Here is a 20,310-nt window from a genome sequence, read left to right as displayed (position 1 = left end):
CAGGAATGAAAGAGATGCTAGTTTTTATGTGTTCTTCTTACCCGCTCATATAAACAGGACTTTCACTATAGCTCAAATGAAGCTTACTCAGGACAATGACAAACTGTATTGATTAATGGTCTATTGTAGTATTTTGCCTTATATGGGCTTGCCGTTTAATACTACTTAACTAGTTCCTGTTGGTCTGAGATAGTTAATTAAACTTTCATATGGAGACAGAGCAAAAGCCCCTTCCCTTCTCAGGGGAAACAGACCGAGTAGCAAGAATAAGGAGAAAAAAAGCAACAAAGACTCCTTTAGAAGACCTTTCTGACCTAACTTGGGAATTAGCTTGCTCTGCCTTCTTGGTCACATGTTCTAGTCACGTATTACTTACTGAGTTCCAAAAGAGACTTAGCTACCCAAGAGTACTTGACATGATTTCATTACCTCAGCAGTCTGGACCTTTAGCCAAGGGCAAACACACCTTTCTCCACATCTTCTGATGCCCAACCTGACTGCTCTTAGAAAAGGCAACCAACTTCTCTGTCAGGTTACAGGCTGGAGGAAGTGTCAATTCAGGCAAGCAAAACACTGTTCAGATGACATGCACATTAACAGAATGGACCTGAGGAAGGTGTAAGGCTTCACATATAGGATCTTCTGGTGTTCACCTTTCAAAATAAGCCTTTAATCTATCAAGAACTCATTTTCAAAGAAAATCTACTCTTAAATGTGTTATCGATGAGTGATCTATTTCCAAGAAAACACATTCTGCTTCCTTTATGCAACCTATCAAATCCCAGAGACATCTCAGCCACAGGCAAAATAAAGGCTTGACAGAAGGCAGAGGGAAGAGTTAAGATTTAACTTAAGGCCAATAATTAAGCCCCAAAGGCATATGAGACTGGCTCCTGGGAGATGTAGGCTTATATCCCAAACAGCCTCTTCCACACTATACTCTTTATTGGTGAGAAGACTCAAACTACTCTAGAGCTGTGTGGCCTTCTGTAACATCGCTGAGATGGCACACTCAAGACAGTGGTTTATAAACTTGGCCATAGACTAAGGAACCACCTTGAGTGCTGGGTTTTCTGGGAGCTGGTTTCTTTTTCTTTCCTTCTTTTTTCATTTTCCTTTTAATGACAGTGTCTAACTATGTTTCCTAGGCTGTTCTCAAACTGGTAAACTTGAGTGATTCTCTTACCCCAGCCTCCTAAGGACCTGAGATTGTATGTGCTACTATGACTGGCTTTGTGGTGTGCTTTTAGAGGTCTCAGGTCCAGGCATTTCAGATGAACTAAATTAAGTTTTAGAACACTAGTCTAACTATTCATTGTTAGGAGCTATTGCTCAGTAGACTGTTTGTTCAGCATGCATGAGCTCTAGGTTCAATCCCTAGCACATTAAAACTAGGTACAGTAATGCATACCATTAATAATCCTAGCACTTTGGGAGGTAGAGGCAGGAGAATCAGAAGTTCAAGGCTATACTTCACTACACAGTAAGTTGGAGGCCAGTCTTGGGATACATGAGACTCTGTCCACCATCCCCAGTTAATAATTAAATAAAAATAAAACCATTTCTAGCACCAATGTTAAAAGTTAGAGACTGTAAGAAAGAACTATCCCATTACACAGCTAAAGGTATAAGATACACTGGGTATCATTCCCCATCTTGAGAAGTTGGTTGTTGCCATGAGAAAAATAGAATCAGAATTCGTTTTCTTCAGTCTTAAACTCTCCTATGTCCAACTGAAGGCAACACAGACTTAGAGCTATAAGGGAACCTTAAAGATTACTGTCTTAATTTTATTTCATCTGACACTAGGGAAAGATAGGGCCCGGAGGCGAAAAGTAGACAGGTCAAGCTTGTGGTAAGCTTAGTTACAGAACAAGAGAGAATCCATTTCCTCTAACTGTCAAAGGCCTTTCAATTGTACTGTGCTGAACGTGGCAGCAGGGTACCCACTAGTTAACATAGCCACACTAGGCCAGTCATTTAATCCCACAAAACCTATTTTTCTCACCAGCCTAGTAGATATAATATTACTCCATACATTTGTGAAGACTAACGGAAAGGAGGGAAATAAACTCTGCCTGACATATAGTAAGTATAAAATGTTAGCTATTCTTATTATGAAAGGTCAGCAGCATTCTAAGAGTAGAGCAGGAATAGTTATTCGAGCTGAAGATAATGTTCCTTAATGCCCCAAAGATACTATGATTATGCTTTCAAAGACTTCTCATGTAGAAATAACTTGGAGTCAAAACCAGCTTTCACATCAGCTGCGGCCTAAATCACATTGCTTCTGGGCAGCCTCCTGAATGAATGCCCATGAAAATGCTGCTTTTGTTCAAGGTGCTATACAGATGGGAGATGATGTTACTTTACTCCTTTCAATAAAGACAGTCATCATCACCACGCACTATCTTGACCAGCTGTAAGCAGGGCATGTTCTTCCAGAAATCCTGGGATTTCATCCTAAAAAGAAATATTCACATGTAAAAAAAGCTAAGCAGGGAAGACAGAAGAATAACATCAATTCAAAAAAAGGAAGGCAGGTCAAGAACAGAAACAGGCAAAGGATTAAGAAACTATGAAGAAAAAGTTACAGCATCTATTAGAATATCAATGAGTCCTCTGTATGTATAGTCCTGTAAGCCACAGTCTCTATAGTAAAAAGCTATAGAGACTAGAGAAGCCAGAGAAGTGTGCTGTCCTGTGAATAAGCTTGGCAGATCCCAGGGAAGAAAGACTTCAGGACATTATCACAACTTTTTCCCCTCTCCTAGCCAGTCCTGTTCCTTCTTCTGTACCCACAGATGCTCAAGTTGCTTGTGAAATACTTAAGGTATGTGGAGGGATTCTGAGGCAGGAGGATCACAAGGCCAGTTTGGGTTACAGATCCTACAAGATAAGGATGGTAAAAAAATATATATTATTTTGGGGGATGCACATGTGTGTATAGGTCAGAAGTCAGCATTGGGTATTGTCTTCTGTAACTCTTCACCCCACTTTTTGAGGCAGGATGTGTCTCACTAATCTAGGGCTCAGTGACTAACTAGAACTACCAGTTGCAAGCCACAGGGATTTTTCTGTCTCCATCTCCCAGTGTTCGGGTTACAGGTCCACACTACCACACCCAGCTTTTTATGTGGGTACTAGGGATACATACTCAGGCCCTCATGCTCATGCAGCACACACTTTCCCCACTGAGCCATCTTTCAGCCCAAGTTACTCAAAAGAAATGTGTGGACTATAAAGAAAGAGCCATGGTCACCCAAACACATGTCCTTTCTTCACTGTGAAGAAAAAGAACTGACTATACAATTCAGTCAACAAGTATTTAGGAGTTCCGTTATTCCAAAGAGCTGGTTGAGTTAAATCTCTACAGGAGGAAGAACCTTGAAGATTCTGTCAGCAAAGAGGTCACTTATGTTCCCCCAAATCTTTAATTTTTCAAGTATAATAACCTTTTACTGTTCTGCAAGATTTTCACAATCTGCAGCTATAAAATGGCAACTGACTCTAACTCTACCCCAGAGGCACCGATAAAATACACTATACACCACAGTGGTTTAAAATTAAAACACACTTCCCTCTAAATTTAAGTCAAAACCACAATTTGAAGCTAGCTTACAAAATGATCCTGGGTTTATTCAAAGCTTTTTGAACGTAACATAGAAAAGCTCAACATTCCTAAACTTTACCAGGCTAAACCATCAACAACCTTAAATACTCAAGATATTACACACTCTGATTTTTTTATCCAAATGTTAAGGGAGAGAATACAAAAGCTAAAACTCCTTAGAAAGTTTAATACACTGTATATTATACATGTATCTGACCAACGTACTCACAACGACTTAGGGTTTCACATAACAGACATTTCTCAGTCTTTTAAACCAGGATATCACTATTTGCTCTCATTTTCCTCCCAGGGTTGTAACACAGTAAAAAATCAACAGTGCACTAAACAAGTTGAACATGACAGCACACGAATTAACACGCAGATACACGTGCAACTGTGCATACAAGTGAAGGCTATAAGCCAACATTGGGTGTCTTTGTCAATTGTTCTCCACATTATATTTTTGTGACAGCATCAAAACCTAGGGATCCTCCTCCGTAGACCTGGGACTGCAGGGGCAGGTGCCCCTTTTTCATGTGAGTTCTGGACACTCAAACTCAGATCCTCATGCTGACAATAGCAAGGACTTCACTGAGCCACTCCCCAAAATACACAAGTTGTAACTTTTATTTAAAAAACCAAGCCAGCAGCCTTCTACGTTCTGCCCCTCTTCATTATTACTTCATATCTGCTACAGAAATATGAAGGACACTTATGAGACTGTTGAACCCCACCTTCTTAAACAACACAACAACAAACAAAAAAAGACTTATTTACTGTGTGTTTGTTGTGTGCACTGGAAACATGGTGAGCACGTGGCGGTCAGAGAATAGCCGCAGAGCTGGCGCTCTTTCTAACTTTATGGAGTTCTGAGGGCTGAACCAGAGGCTCTGCACAGCAAGCACTCCTACCTACTCAGTCACCTCACCAGCCCTAAACTCTCCCACTAAACTCTTTATTTAGACAGCTAAACAAAAAGAGAATTTTTTTGCATTCTTAAAGTACTATTTATAAATCACAAATGCCAAGTCCATGAAAATTACAATTATTCAGTACTTACAACTGTGTGTAATTATCCCAAATAAATTAATAAACCTATCCTTTCCCACAGCCCTTGGGACAGTACCAAGAGCTCAAGCAGAAATGACACAAGGCTTCAACTACGGAGTCAAAATCTCTTCAACACAGCTCAGCTCACTTGCAGTTGGGAAGGTCCATTACTACTGACATAGAGAAAATGTCTTCCAATACCTTTCATTCTCGTGTTAAACAAATGCGACACTCTTCAAAATTAGGAAGAAATCAAGCAACAAGTCTTGGCCTGTTGTGACCTGCTGCAACTACTGAAACTCCACAAGTCAGAATGTGATCTGGCAGCCAGAGGTGGCACTGACAACGCCTTTATCAACTGGTAAGTTAGGACGGGATCACCATGACACTACTTTCCCTTCAGATGTACTAGATGCTAAAAATGACTCTTTCTTCAATCTGCATTTTTAATCTTCCAAATATTTTAAAGAAGAACTAAGTAACTGTTTGGGTCCTTTTCTTTTTCCCAAATCTGTCCTTCCAGCACAAGTTTGTCTTTGTACAGTTCTTCCTCAACAAAATAAAACTAAAATTAAAACTTTGTTTCCTAAATAGGACCTTAAACAGTAGTTCTGCCTCTTTTTAGACATCATAACAAAGGGAAAAATACTGCCCTGAGAAGTCAAGACCTGGACTCTAGGCTGTCTCTGACACAAACTCATTACAGGACACAACAGTTTCACTTTTGGGGGTCTCAGACTCTCCTTGTAAATGAAATAAAAACTAAGATTAGTATTACTAGGTAGCTCCAACTTATATAGTTCTATTTGCTTGTGGAACTCTTTGCTATAGCTTCATACTGAAGATAACATACATTCACAGATTTCCTTAAAAACAAATAGCTTTATAATAAACTTGTACAATGTACTTTCACAAATGTGGCCAGGCCCACTTTACACCTATATACTCAAACCTATAAGGTTTTAAAGCTTACACAATGCTGGGTCATATAAGATGCTACTACTTAAACATTTTAACATATGAAACAGTAATTTCATTTAGCTAAGTCTACTGTAATTACTACTCCTACCAAATGTATCAAGTAAAACAATACTGATGCCCTTATTTTACAAATAAGGGAATGGAAGCATAGAAGTCTGGAGCTTGCCAAAGTTACAGTTAGTACATAATGGAATTTGGATTTAAAACCAGGCAGCCAGGCTTCTAATCCTGTGGTCTTAGTCATAAATGAGATTGCTTCTCAAAATGGAAATAAGAATTTCTAAAGACCAGGCATCCAGAGTGAGGTGAATTCTCAGTAGGGACAAGAGGCTAACACTGAAGCCTTTGATAAGGTTGTACCTTTCACTTCAATGGTGGCATTTGCTTTAGGAGCGCTGACAAAATGATACACACAGTGGTATTCGCCTGAATCCTCAGCTCTTGGCTTATTGATCCTGCAGAGATAAGAAAAATAAAATGAGGTAACTAGGAATAGCCAAAATATTACAGAAGGCAAATTAAACAGGCAACAAGGGACCATACTTTACAAATCCCACTCTTTCTTGTAATTCACCTCTTCCTCATTAAAAGCATTCTTTTACGTATTCTCAAATATTAATGTTTTACTCACTAATGGGAACCAGTAATAAAAATTGAATGAGATTCTGGTCCTTAATCTTACCACCAACAGTTTACTGGAAGAAACAAACTACAAAAAAAAAAAAACAATCAAAAATGGAGGGTTTCACCAAGAAATCGTATTATATTGAAATACAGAAGAACCATCAATCAAAGTTCGCTCTCTTGGAGGTTCCAGACAAACAGGGAACGGGGTGTTTCATGAGCCTTTCTGAGCTTTTCTGAAGATCTGATTTAGTAGCATGCCTTTCAGGAATTTTTTTTTTCCTTTCTTCTTTTAAATAGGCAAACAACCAAACCTATCAACAGAATATTAATCTACAGAGATCTAGCTTTTTTGAAAAAAGAAAAAAAAATTTCATGATACTTTGCAGTATTTCAGTATGCCAAACTTGTTTCCATCTCAAAATCTTCTTTACTGTTCTTATCACCTAGCATACTTGAGTCCTCTTCTGTCAGGTCTGGGCTCACATCTCACTTCCACCCCATCTAAATTTCTTTCTCCCCCATTACTCTTACATTGTGGTTCTTCACAGCACTCATCACAATGCATAATCATGTATTTACCAGATTATTTGATTGACATCTGTTTCTATAAACAGACCAAGTTCTATGTAAGTAGGCACTGTTTAACTGGTACAAAATTCTATACTCAGCCCTCACCTGGTACACATACTGTAGTAAGGAATTGAGTAAACAAGTGAATAAATGAACAAATACAAAGTCAGAGCAAACTATGCATGGATCCAGACAAGTTAAAAAATTACTGTAAGAAGAATGTGTGGCCAGGACATTAATTTCTCTTAACTCTCACAGCTGATGCCAACCTCATACAGCCTCAATACACTCCATCCTCCACACACACACACACACATACACAGAGACAGAGAGACAGACAAATATTGGTAACTGCAAAAAAAAAAAAAAATTCAACCGCCCCCAGATTAAAGGATAAATATTAATACAGGGGTGGATTCAAAATATTCTTCTGAAGATAATTTAAAAGATAACCAAACCTCCACTGCAAAAATTAATGTTTAATAAAAACTCCTAATTTTAACCACTTACTGATCCAAAAAATTTACCCATCTTATTGTTCATTAATAAAAAAATACACACAAGTTAAGAAACCACAGATAAGAACTGACTCAGCATATCTATGTCAGTACAATATTCTAAAAGAAACAGTCAAGATCTCTTCTCAACTTGAAAAAAATATGCCGCCACCTTGAATCTACGCTCTCAAAAGGAAAACACACACAAGTCGGCTGTTCCAGAGTTTGAGGAATGAGCAAGAGCCATACCCTGGTTTGGCTGACTCTAAGTTCCACAAGGAATACTTGGGGGTTAGGGGGGAGGGGAGACTCCCAGGTTCCAGGAAGAGCCTACTTTGTTGTTGTTGCTGGTTGTTTCTGGATTTTTGTTTTGTTTTTAAGATTTATTTATTTATTTTGTACACAATGTTCTACCTGCTTGTGTGCCTGCACCAGATCTTATTATAGATGGTTGTGAGCTACCATGTGGTTGCTAGAAATTGAGCTCAGGACCTTTGGAAGAGCAGCCAGTGCTCTTAACCTCTGGGCCATCTCTCCAGCCCCATAAGCCTATGTGTTTACATTCTCCTAAAACCATTCCCTTGGACTAACTATGGGAAGAAAATCAAAGCAAACAGAAATATTTCCTACAGGGTAGGAAGAACAGGCTTCTGAAGCTGGTTCAATGGCTGACTACCAGAGTAGACCAAGAACATCTAAACTCTAATCCATAGCCTAGAGACCATCAAGTAAACTGGGGCAAAAGGGAACAGTGGCAAAGACATAGTTGATAAAGTCAAGCCAAAACTTCACTTAGAGCTGACAGCTCTGTGGGCAACAGTAATCCCAGGGGAAATGACTGGATGCCTGCTTTCTTGGAAAAGCTATTATATTAAAAAAAAAAAATCTTTAAAATGGACAGGCCAGAAGTAAAAGTAAATACCATCCAACAGTCCCAACTAGTTAACATTTTCCAAACTATGAAAATACAGCTGCATTCTCAAAACAGCATCAGAAGAAATCACAGTGGAGACAGACGAAGTTGCCACTAGGTGGTAAGGTACCGTTGGGAAAGAAAGCATTCCAGGAACAATTCAAAGCAGGTGTAGGATCTAACACTGGTACTGAAATATACTGTAGTATTTGACCTAAAGGCAGACAGGACCTATTACTCTCTAAGCCTTAGTTTCCTCATCTGAAAAAAAGGATGAGGACTTAAAAACTCAGTTATATCAATTAAATAAAGAGCACAAAAATCTAAGTGATGTGAAATATTGCAGAATGTTCTTGCTGCTAAGTCCATAGGCTTTCCTGGTCTCCCTTAAGTACTATTTCTTTATTTGTACTATTCTGCCAAGAAGGATTAGCTGATCCTTTTCCAGATCATTTTGCAACACAAAACTAACTTTTCTAAACGATGAGATACAAAATGTTCTCAACACTATAAAAGGCACCATATGATTGGGGTTCCAGGTAACTCAGACCAGCAAATATCCTCTGTTATTCAGAGGGTATTTATAGACTACCAACCTCACCCCCAGATCATTAAAAATCACTATATCGACTGGTCCTGATTAGGAGGGCATCTACCCACAGAAAAGATCCCTTGTTCCAGTTTCAAAGCTGACTTCAATTTGCTTCTCCAACAAATGAAATAATTCAAAAGGCCTGTATTCTGTGACTCAGCTATTAACTAACACTGATTCCCTGAGCAAATGACTCCCTCTTGTTCTCAATTTCTCAATTATCACAGTTCGAGGGTCGTCTATGGCTCTCAAACATGACTTCCCATTACAACCATTTAGAATTCTTTGACAGAATCCTAGGCCTTGCCTAAGATACACCAGACTAGACTAACCAGGAGAGGGACAAGGCCCAGGATGGTGTTACATGCCTTTGATCCCAGTACTCAGGAGGGTCTGTGTGATTTGGAAGCCAGCCCATACCTAGAGAGTACCAGGACACCAGGATTACAACTACAAAGAGACACCACACACACACACACACACACACACACACACACAATCAGTAGAGGGTCAACTGCCTATCAAAACAAAGTACAGAATTTGGAAAAGAGTTCAGCTCACTGAAATAAATGAGATCATATGACATTTTCAATAGAAACATTCACAAGTTGATCTTTTCAACGTGTACATGCTGTAAATTTCTAATGAGGCTATGATACATTTATAGGAATGACCTTAGAGAAGTACGAAAATACACATCATGAGAGAGGCAGTGGTCCAGTTTAGGAATCAGCTGCTTATTGTAACAAAATAATTCACAATGTGTTTGTGTCTCTTTATCTCCCACCCTTTTTGTTTTGATATTTTTGGGTGTGTTTGTTTTGGCTGTCCTATGTAAGCCAGACTGGCCTTGGCCTTACAGGGATCTGCTTGCCTCTGCCTCTCAAGTGCTGGGATTAAAAGATGTTCACCATCACACCCAGCATATCTTTAAAAAATAATTTACTTAGTATATGTATACACACACACACACACACACACACACACAAAGACAACTTGCCAGAGTTGGTTCTTCCATGTGGATTTCAGAGACTAAACTCAGATTATCAGGCCTGGTGGCAAGCATCCTTACCTGCTGAGCCAACTCAGGTCTACAATCTATCTTTTAAGTAGCATTTTCATACTCATAATCACATTATATAAATTGCTAATGATTAAGGATTTATCAACAGTAATCTTATCCATACTCTCACTTGTTCCCAAGAACAGGTTAGTCCCTCTCACCTGTATTCCATGTTGCTGGCATTCTTCCGGGTGGCACTGAGTTCTATCCCATTCCTTGTCCAGTAGCTGTACATAAGGGTGTGAGAGCTGGAAGTGAGGTTACACTGCAGGGTGACAGAAAGTAAGTTGTCTTCCTTCCTTATAGTGACCTCCTCACTGGTGACAATTCTTGGCTCTGTAATTAAGAGTGTACAATGATAGAGTGCCATAGTTTTCCACTGTTTGCAGCCCTGGCCTGAGAGCTAAATGGGGTAGGACGGGGAGACTAGAAGAAGAGGGAAGGCAGACAGGACTACATTAGGACTTCACTTTACCACTTTGGAGGAAGTTAAAAAAAGGAAAAACAATGATTATAAGCAAATGACCACTAGCGCAGACAACAGCCTGAAAACCAGTTGGCCTAAACGTGAAAGAATGGGAGTATCACATGTGCTTGCACTGGCAACAATCCACTTACAGTTTTGAATCCAAAATTTTAGGAAGGACCACCAGCCAATTCGGCATCTCTGAGAAAATGGAGATCTGCCTTGCAGCTCTGAGTGCAAAGGCGCTGTGTCATTTACAGACAAGACTCTATGGAGCCATGGGCCTTGGAAAAGCAGCACATAATACACGTGTGGTTGCTCCACAGAGAAACCTGCTAAACCCAGTGGAAACCAACTAGGGCTGCCATATAGAAAAGGTTTTAAATTTAAAAGTAAACTTCCCGTTGGAAGTCTGTGGCATTCATTAAAATCTTGAGGAGGGTAACTTCTTAAACCACCACTGACTTTTTCCAGCCTGTATTTATTCCCAAAACAACCTTCTTCAGAATTGCACTTTAGAACACACTTCACTGCAAGACAACACAATTATACTAAAGTGTACTATGTCTTGGCATAAGGGCTCCTTGAAACTTAGAACTGCAAGGCCCTTAGGGTTTACTCCCCTCTTTTATGGGCTAGAAAAGTGAAACGACATGTGAAAGGCCAAAATTACTATCAGCGGCAAAAATGGCCCTATAAAATACAGGTGACTGTGTTTTCTATTTCTGTCCCCCAACTCACACCTCCTAGCCCCCAAAAACCTTCACCTTAACAAGGTAAAGACTTTTCTTTCTGATTCTATTCTGGGCTTGGATAACTTAAGATAACATTTGTCTAAAAATTAACCTACAATTAGCTAAATGGAACCCATTAAGCAGAAGTTTATAAATCACACTGAATCATCTCTGGAAGGGTTATCTTAAAGGGACTTTTAAATTTTCATTTCCATATTATAATCAGGACTATGTTGCTTGTGTTTTATCTTTTCCCAGGTTTAGGGTTTTGATAGGTTTTCTTTCTTTCCCCCCCTACTTTAGATCAAATGTTTTCTTTCAGGTGAAGTCTCAACCAAATCACCTTTGCCCATCCACATCAAAAGGTATGTGCCTCCTCCCCACACCCGTTCTCAAACAACCATGATTGATTTCCCACTTCCCTGTATCTGGCTACTTCTAGTATGTATTGTCACAGCAGCTCCTCTCATCATTTTATAAAGAGTCTCCCTCTTCTGAAACTGCTTCTTTTTATAGTTCAGAGGAGGGAAGAGGATGGAGAAGTCATGAGATACTTCCAAACCAATGTAAAATTTCTGCTTAAAAAGTTAGAATCTTTATAATCTTATGATAAAGCAAATCTTGAAATTGCCTCAATTAACAAACTGGTTCTTACTTATTTCCAATTCTGACAACAGGATAATAGCTATTTTCCACTCAGTACTGGTCCTACTTAGTAACACCAAACAGGTTCTCTATATACAAATAATGGAGGCATAGCAGCCACTAAGACAAAAGCAGATGCATGTAAACACGTTAGCGCATTGGTGTCCCATGGTTTCAAGACACACTGGACAGAAGCCAAATCCCTGGGTTTTAAGAAGTCGAGCAGAACAGCTGCAACCCTGCAATGGAAGGCGCACATACACCATCAGCAGAAAGCATCACAATTCCAAGAAAAATTAAAACCAAGCAAAAACGGAAGAGAAAAAGATAGAACCAGTACTCCACAGAAGAGAAATTAAAAATATACCAAAAGCAACATTAAACCCAAACACACTTTCAAGTTTTCACTGAATTTTTATTGTCCAATTTCATTTTCTGTCTCACTTAGGAATCTCCCGGTTCTTCCTCTCAGACTGCACTGAGAAAGGGTGAACTCTGAGAATGAGGCCAAGAGTTTCCAGATGTTTATATACAACGAGGTAAAGTAAAAGCTACTCTTACCTGTGACGATGCAAATGATCATTGCAGCTCAGGGAGATTAAGAAGGTGATAAAAGCAATCTGGTAGACTTTCTGCCAAGAAATCTTTGAAAGTAAAAGAAAGTACTTTTTCCCTTAAATGTTAAGGATCCAGGAAAGAGTCAGCTGGGAGCAAGTTGATTAGGTTTCAATATGATTCTGTACCATAGGAGGACTGTATAGTGTAGGGTAACCTGCCTCCTGTGATTACTGTATGTGAAACTAGTGCTAGTCTGAGCTCCTTTGGCTGCAGTACATTTGTATTCTACACCAGAATGAAGGTGAGACATTTGTTTCTGTGGCCCAGTACTACCCAGTCAAAGACCAAGAGAGATGAACATTTAGAAATGCAAATGACTTACTTATCGCTGACTTCTGCTTAGAAACAACAGTAGGACCCTCACCCTAACCACCATGTGTATGTAAAGAGTATATTATGGCAAAGCAAGCCTAAAAGCTGGACCTATTTCTCTTCTGGTTTACATTATTGAAAGAGCTTTAGGAAAAGTACTGGTGTGTCATTCTTAGAAGAATTCAACATGGAGGCAATGTTTCTAGGGAGACCTAAGATCACAGAACAATTCAATTAAGTTAAATTCAGGGCATTAGAGATAACTTGTGTTAACCAACTGGTATGGATATCCAGAGAAAGACTGGCCAGCCAGGCTGTGGCTCTCAAGTCCATGCAGATACCCATAAGAAACTTGTCTCTAAGTAAATTGGGGAAGTACTATATGCTCTTAGGAATTAATGCATAGGTAACCCAAAGCCCTATCTATACTCTCTAGACACAGTCTTTTTAGCTACAAGTTAAAGTTCTTGGAAGTAAAACTACCAAATGCCCAGTCTATGACTATGAATTTCTAGAGACCTTTGTGGCCATTTGGATAATTCTGCTTTCTGTTTAAGGAAAGGAGCAAGGGGGCAGGAGAAGGAGGCGTGCAAGGGGGAAAATTGTTAAAAGAAAGAAAGAAAAATCGCTGGGTTAATGTTCCCCATTTTTACAGAGACAGGTTTTCTTTTCCCCTTCACAGAAGCAGGTTCTCTGATTCAGCAGTGCCAATTGCAACAGCCTCTCCTGTCTCTCCCTTTCACATCCCCTCCCCAAGTTTTCCAAGTGGATACAAAATAAATACTAATTTGATATTTTTCTATAAGTTATACATTTAGGGTCCCTCTCCTTACTATGTTATTACCAAATTGCTCACAAAAATAGTTTATTTTACTACTTAAACTTCATTCTCTATCAATCAGGTCTCTCACAGAGCCATTCAAAATCATGCAAAAGTGTAAGAGGCCCCTCCATTAAGTTCAGAATGCCCCTCATTCATAGCCAACTCAAATGCAGGACTAGAACCCTTCCTAGTGAGAGCACTGATTTTGTGGCGGGCTGTTTCCTATCACACAAGTTTCAGAAAGAGAACTGACCACCCAGACCTAACTTATACAACAGACAAAGGACTCAAAGGGGACTTGGGCTGGGATTTAACTTCCTCTTTTTTTTTTTTTTAAGACAAAAAACAGCCAGTATGAATGGTTTCCAAACTATTTTAGGGGTTATCATCCACCAAGATGAGGAACTTTGTGCAAACATAAAAGTCAAGCTGTCTATAAATAGAAACCAGATGCAATTCTGACTTTCATGACAGCATGATAGTTTTAAATACAATATAATTTTCAGCTTCAGACCACCTAGCTCCTGTTAGCAAGACTAGAGGAGAGGCTCCTGGGTGGCTGCTTTTAAGAAAACAGGCCCAGTAAGAACTGTGCTGTTGCATTGGAGTGATGCTGTCAGAGAAGCACATGCCACTGCTTTAGAAAAGAAAAAGAGCTGGAGCTATGGAAATAACCAAGCTTCATGCCACCCAACAAAACACACACCACCACACTGCACCATGGTAACATTCCCATCAACAGAACAGGATGACACCAAGTCACAGTGAAGAAAAAGGCTGGGCAGACACAAACTTAAAACCACAGAGGTGAAGGCAGCTAGCTATATTCAGAGAACTTCCAACAAATGAACAGGGGAAATAAAAATTAGTTAGAGTGGGTAGAGAAACAAAAATAGAAAGGCACCAGAGAAGCAATCAGCAAAAGGATAGCAGGAAACCTACTACAAAATTAAGGAGGAAGAAAAGAAACAGTTTCAATACTACCCTCATTAGACTGCCTGGCATTTGTACTTTTAAATGTTTTTTTGCTTCCCCAGTTCTCCCTCCCCACCTCTTCCCAGCGCAGCTGACTTTGGACAGTCATAGATTTTCTCATGTTCTTTGTTCCTGAGGAAAAAGACACAAAGAAGGGTTGGGAAATAAGGAAAATAGAAGGACGGCAAAATAAATAAACAAACAAATAAATAAATAAATAAATGAAAAATAAAGTTGCCACAAATGTTTTCATACACTACAACCAGAAGGGTCGCGGATTTGAAAAAAACAAAGACAAAGGGTGGGGTAAGCGATCATACTAGGGTAGAGGGAAAGGAGGAAAGAAGGGAAGGGTCATTGGGCCACCTCTAAAGACTACAGTACTACTACTGTAGGGTGCTGGACTCACTCTGAAGGACGCTTATGGTGGCCTGGGCTCGAATCCATGTTATGGAAGGGTTTTGCCTCAAGTCATTCCTCTTGGGGTCGTTGCTGGCCCTGCACTCGTAAGTCCCAGAGTCCTCCAAGGTGAGCCGGGTTATTCTCAGCACACTCACGCCGTTTGACCCGTAGGCGGTGTTTACGGTGACACGGCGCTTCCGAGCACCGTCCCACAGCTGTCTGAAAGACTCTGCCCGGTTGACTTCTGCGTACCACCACTGGATCTCTGGCGTGGGACTCCCGACCACGTCACAGTACAGCTCAAAGGCGTCCCCCGTGAGCTTAGTTTCTGACATGGGCGACTTGACAAACCCAGCTAGAGGGAGGGGGAGCAGGAATGCAGTGACAGGCCAACCAGAAAAAAAAAAAAAAGAATCAACAGGTGTTAATAATTTAAAGGAAAGAAAAGAAAAGAAAAAAGCAAATGAGTTGCAGAGAACAAAAAAGGATTCATTTTTAAACTATAAAGAGACAGTAATAGCAATTCATACAAGCTTTTAGAAGAAGAACCACCCTGGGAAGCTTATGAAGCAAAGGCAGGCCAATTACAAGCTGGGCAGCCCAGGTGCTGGCCAGGCAAAAGCAAGCCCACTGGAAAGCATTTTTAGCAATGCGCCCAGCTGGTAGGAATGAGAAAGCCTTAGGTTTTGGGAAGGGCATCCTTCCATAGAGCACAAAACCATTACCTTTCCAAACTCAGGCAAATGATGAAAGATAACAGGAAGTGGTAATGGGTTTTTATGCCAAGTCAGGATCTTTTTTGAATGAGTAAACATTTAATTAGAGATGCAGTATCTTTCCTAAGCCTCAACAAGAAATATTAACTGATCTATTGGTAACTTCTCTTGTTATTCAGAGTCCAAATTTCAGCTGACGGGCAGCAAAATTCTCACATGCAGGATAGTATCCTTAGTTTAATCTTCACTAATCTTCGCTGGGCCCATAGCAAACAAACAGCCCAGCTGCCTATGCATCTATCTTAATACAGACCCCCAGGAACAGAAAAATAAGGCACAAACTGTACTTCACACCAAAGTGAGAGCTACTGAACTCAGCTCAAGAGTTAAACCAACACTAACAGCAACCAATCAATGCCAATGAAAAGAGGGACAATATTCTCTACGATCCTATAAATTCTACTAGTAAAATCTCCTGAAAAGCCAGCCTTTGAAATAATTGTGGCTTCTGACAGGCTATCCCTAAAAGGGTAACTGCCGGGCTACTAGCAGTCAATTCAAAGAGGGTAAGAAATGTACAGTGATGAGTTAAGCTAAACCGCAAGGTGAAGGTTACGCCTCAACTTGCATTCTAGGTAGGCACTGCTCAGAACTCTATCTGACGCCCACTTCTAACTGCCCATAACTTGTTTTCTATAAGGCAAGGTAGTAATGGCAGAAAGAGTTTTTTAAAAAATCATAATCTTCATCTAGGCTTATTTTAAAACCTGGAGTAAAGCCTATAGTGAAAAAGATACTACAGCGCAATCATCCATTCATTCATTCCCTGGGTTTTTTCGAATTTCTACCAATTAAGTGATGCCCTAAAGTTTAAGGCAAGATTTTAAAGGAGGGCACTCTGATTGGCTTGGCTCAGGAGCTAAGAACGCTCGCCTGCAGTGACCAGATTACCAGGTCAGAATCTGCCAATGTTAGACTTAAGAACACTCCAGAGGACAGGAGAACAAAATGCAAGTTTTTCTATAGTCTAGAAGCCACGGATATAATTAGCTAACTGAAAATGGGAGTTTGCTGAGTAGAAATTTTCCTGTTTGTAACTATAGTAGTGTCTGCCTTTGGAGATGAAACCCATTCTGTAGACCTAAGAATACTCAGGAGGTAGTAACTATTATATTTAAGTACAGATCAAGACCTCTAAATTCACAGTGACCTTTCACTAGCTTTCAGAGTAAATAGTACAGAAACACAGTCATCAACAGGCTCAGACTAAATGTACGTTAAATATGCTATATGAAACTTCTCTTTGGATTTAGGATTTATTCCTTATAAGAAACTACCTAATACAAACCCAACCTGCCAAACAAATGTCAATCTCAGACACAAAAGTTGCTTAATAAAATACAGAAAAGCGGCCCCAAGGTCCTGTATAGAGTCCTGTATAGAGAGGAGCTTGCTGCTAGGTAAAATGCTGATCTAAATGACTATGTCTCAGTCAGCCTCATAAACTGCTACCAACTGCTAAAAAGTCAATGTTTACAAACAGAAGAGGACAGATTGACAGATTAAGAAAGCTTATTTTAACTATCAGTGCAATCAGCAGGGAAAACTAGTTATTGGTAAATTCCTGAAATACTGAAGACTGTTTTAATCATATTCCTGATCACTTAACAGAAATCACACATCCCTCAGATGCTGTAATTATGTACTTGACAATGTCCTAGTACCCACTGGTGAACTTTTGTTATTTTCTTCTTTCTTCTAAATAGCACAGTTATTAGACTAAAGCTAAAGTTTGCCTATCAATCTGTTGACCAGCTAATATAAAAAAAGATGTTCAAAAACCAAACAACCCATAAAGTTCCAGTGCAACCCCAACTCAAAGAAATCAAGAAAGAGACCTAAACATGATTCCCACTGCATAAAACAAAGAATTTACTCGGCCTGATCCTGCTACCACAGACAAGTCTTCCTTAACAAGGAGGGAAAAAAATGTTAATCTAATTCAATTCAAATGCCTACACGTAGGCCAGGCTTAAGCCAGACAGTGGTGGCGCACAACTTTGATCCCAGCACTTGGGAGGCAGAGGCAGGTGGATCTCTGTGAGTTAGAGGCCTGGTCTACAAAGCTAGTTCCAGGACAGCCAGGGCTGTTACACAGACAACCTCAGGAGGAAAAAAAAAAAAGCAAAACAAACATACAAAAAGGCCTACCTGTATCAATGAAACCAATACCAAGTCAAAATTATTATTCGAATTGGTAAATTATAAGATGCAAATTTAAACTTAAAAAAATAAATAAATAAAACTAGCTTCCTGTCTCAGCCACCATCGGTGATCGGCAGCCATGGCCCCACAAGGTGATGAAGAACATCAACAAGCTGGGGCACGGCTGCTGCTGTGAGCGCCGCACCACACACACCAAGTCTGTGCCAGACACGATCAGGGAGGCATGTGGTTCCACACTCTATGAGCAGCTCAAGGTGTCTAAGGACAAGCAAGCGCTGAAGCGCACCAAGAGGGTGTGCATGCACATCCTCGACAAGAAGGGTGATGACCTCTCCCCAATAAATATTGTGCCGTTAAAAAAATAACAATAATAATTAATAATAATGAGACTGTAAAGACAGCTCAGTGGTCCTGAACACTCATTATTCTTGCAGAGGACCTGGGTTTGGTTCCCAGAACCAAATGGGTCTAGTGTCAGAGAATCTGACTCCTTTTTGGCCTCTTCAGGAACTGCACATTTACACTGCACAGACACGCAGACAAAACCATCCATACACATAAAATAAATCTTAAAAAAAAAGGACTGAAACTATCTTAAAATAGACAACAGATATCCTACATTCTAAAGCTACTATTATCATAACTTACTATTAAAACATTAATAGGCAATATCTTCTTTAATAATTGATTGTTTTTTTTAATTTCATACAATGTATTTTAGTCATATTAATCCATCTTCATTGTACCCCCGAAATCTCCCAAATCCACCCCTATCTCTTTTTTAATAACTCACAGAGGCCACTTTGAGCCATACAATTAAGTGTGGTACAGCTAACTAGGGGACACACCCTTTAAATAACAAATAAACAAAAAAAAAAAAACCCAAAAAGTTCTCTGTCCTACAGAAGTCATTAACTTTCAATAGCTCCTCAATCAGGGATGGAGGCTCATGAGTTCTAAGGCAACGTTTTCTAAGTATGTGTTATACTGCAGGCACTTTATATGTTGTGTTACAAGATAGGGATGCAGCTCATTGCTAAGAGTGCTTGCCTAATATATACAAGCCCTTGTTTGGGTTTGAATCCCTAGCACTGAAGAGTCCTGCAAGGATATTTTACCCATCATCATGAGAGTCTAGCCTAGAGCCAAAATATAGCCAAAGCCAAAGCCTGGTCCACAACTGTAATCAATGTGTCTTACAAGGCTAGAAAAGTTGCCATAATCATTTAAAATTAAAGATATACTCTGTTCTCATTTAATTTAGTAAATTATTTGGTAATTCTTGGACACAAAATACTAAGCATCTTCCACTAAAATGACTTAACCAAGATCACTTAGGTGTCTAACCTGAAACTAAAGTTTAATTCTTATTTTGAGGCTCTTTTCCACAAACTGTACTGCCTCTACAGAAACTTGAGGTTCTGTGATAGCTGAAAACTCATCAAAAAAAGCATGTAAATAGATCCATTTCCCCTCCAAAAGAGGGAAGAATTCTATAAAGCACTGTGAAATAAATCACAATTAGCCCTAGGGAAGGTTATTAGCAATCATCTGCCTCATTATGTACCCCAAATTAGCTCCAATTCAGAAGAACCAGCTTTCAGAAGCAGCTCAGAACCTGACTCACTGCCCTGGCTTTCATCACCAAGGGATTTCAAATAGATTGTGCCCTCAGCATCAAAGTACACAACTGCCAGAGGTTAGGGGCCACTAGAACCACTTATTTGAACAACAATGATAGAGGATTTTTAGAGAGGCAAGGTATAAAAGTTAGTGTTAAAGAGGGGTGAAAATGGAGGCAGCAAAACCCAGAAAAGTGTAATGAAAATTGCATGGCTGAGGTTGGGGGATGGGAAGCGAAGATGACAGCTGGGGCTAGCAGCAGGGAAAAGAAGGAATTTTCTGGCAGGAAAAACTGTATGTGTTGATATGAAAAGTGTACAAAGAGATGAATGCAAAGAGAGGGAATGCAGAAGAGCAAGCTGAACCCAATCTCAAGAAAGCTATCTCCACATATGCCCTACGGAAAAGAATTTTTACCACTTGACTTCAAGGCAACCAAAGACTTTGGCTGACTACTGCTAAAGCCAAGCCTTTAAATCTTGCCTAGACTTGCTGCCTTCTAAAAAGAAAGAAAGAAAGAGAGAGAGAGAGAGAGAGAGAGAGAGAGAGAGAGAGAGGAAGGAAGGAAGGAAGGAAGGAAGGAAGGAAGGAAGGAAGGAAGGAAGGAAGGAAGGAAGGAAACAAAAGGAGAAAGAGCTGTTCCCTTCAAGCCATTCTACAACTGATTCCTGTGGGTGGCTTATGCTGTTCTTTCCTTCATATCTCAAAATAAAGAAATGACAGCAGTCAGGCCTGGTGGCGTACACCCATAAAGGCAGCACTCTAGAAGTCAGAGGCAGGGTGATCTCTTTGAGTTCGAGGCTAGCCTGGTCTACAGAGAGTCCAGGACAGCCAAGGCCACACAGAGAAACCCTGTCTCGAAAA

The 20,310-nt window shown here is 39.9% G+C and overlaps 1 protein-coding gene across 7 annotated transcripts in view; it reads right to left on the bottom strand.

Annotated features, from left to right (window-relative positions):
- Nptn (neuroplastin) overlaps positions 1–20,310 on the bottom strand; it is a 102,186-nt gene that overhangs the window by 25,787 nt on the left and 56,089 nt on the right. For 5 of the 7 annotated variants that reach the window (XM_021649745.2, XM_021649746.2, XM_021649744.2 and 2 more), the window contains 3 exons: positions 14,889–15,236; positions 10,068–10,242; positions 6,005–6,099 (listed from right to left, as the gene is read on the bottom strand). In XM_021649745.2, the coding sequence (XP_021505420.1) occupies positions 6,005–6,099; positions 10,068–10,242; positions 14,889–15,236 (618 nt within the window). The remainder of the gene's footprint in view (positions 1–6,004; positions 6,100–10,067; positions 10,243–14,888; positions 15,237–20,310) is intronic. The other 2 variants (XM_021649750.2, XM_021649751.2) reach the window with 1 other exon arrangement.

The sequence above is a fragment of the Meriones unguiculatus genome, chromosome 1 (assembly GCF_030254825.1).
Source record: "Meriones unguiculatus strain TT.TT164.6M chromosome 1, Bangor_MerUng_6.1, whole genome shotgun sequence".
Taxonomy (NCBI): Eukaryota; Metazoa; Chordata; class Mammalia; order Rodentia; family Muridae; genus Meriones; species Meriones unguiculatus.
This window is presented reverse-complemented; position numbering and strand designations above follow the sequence as displayed.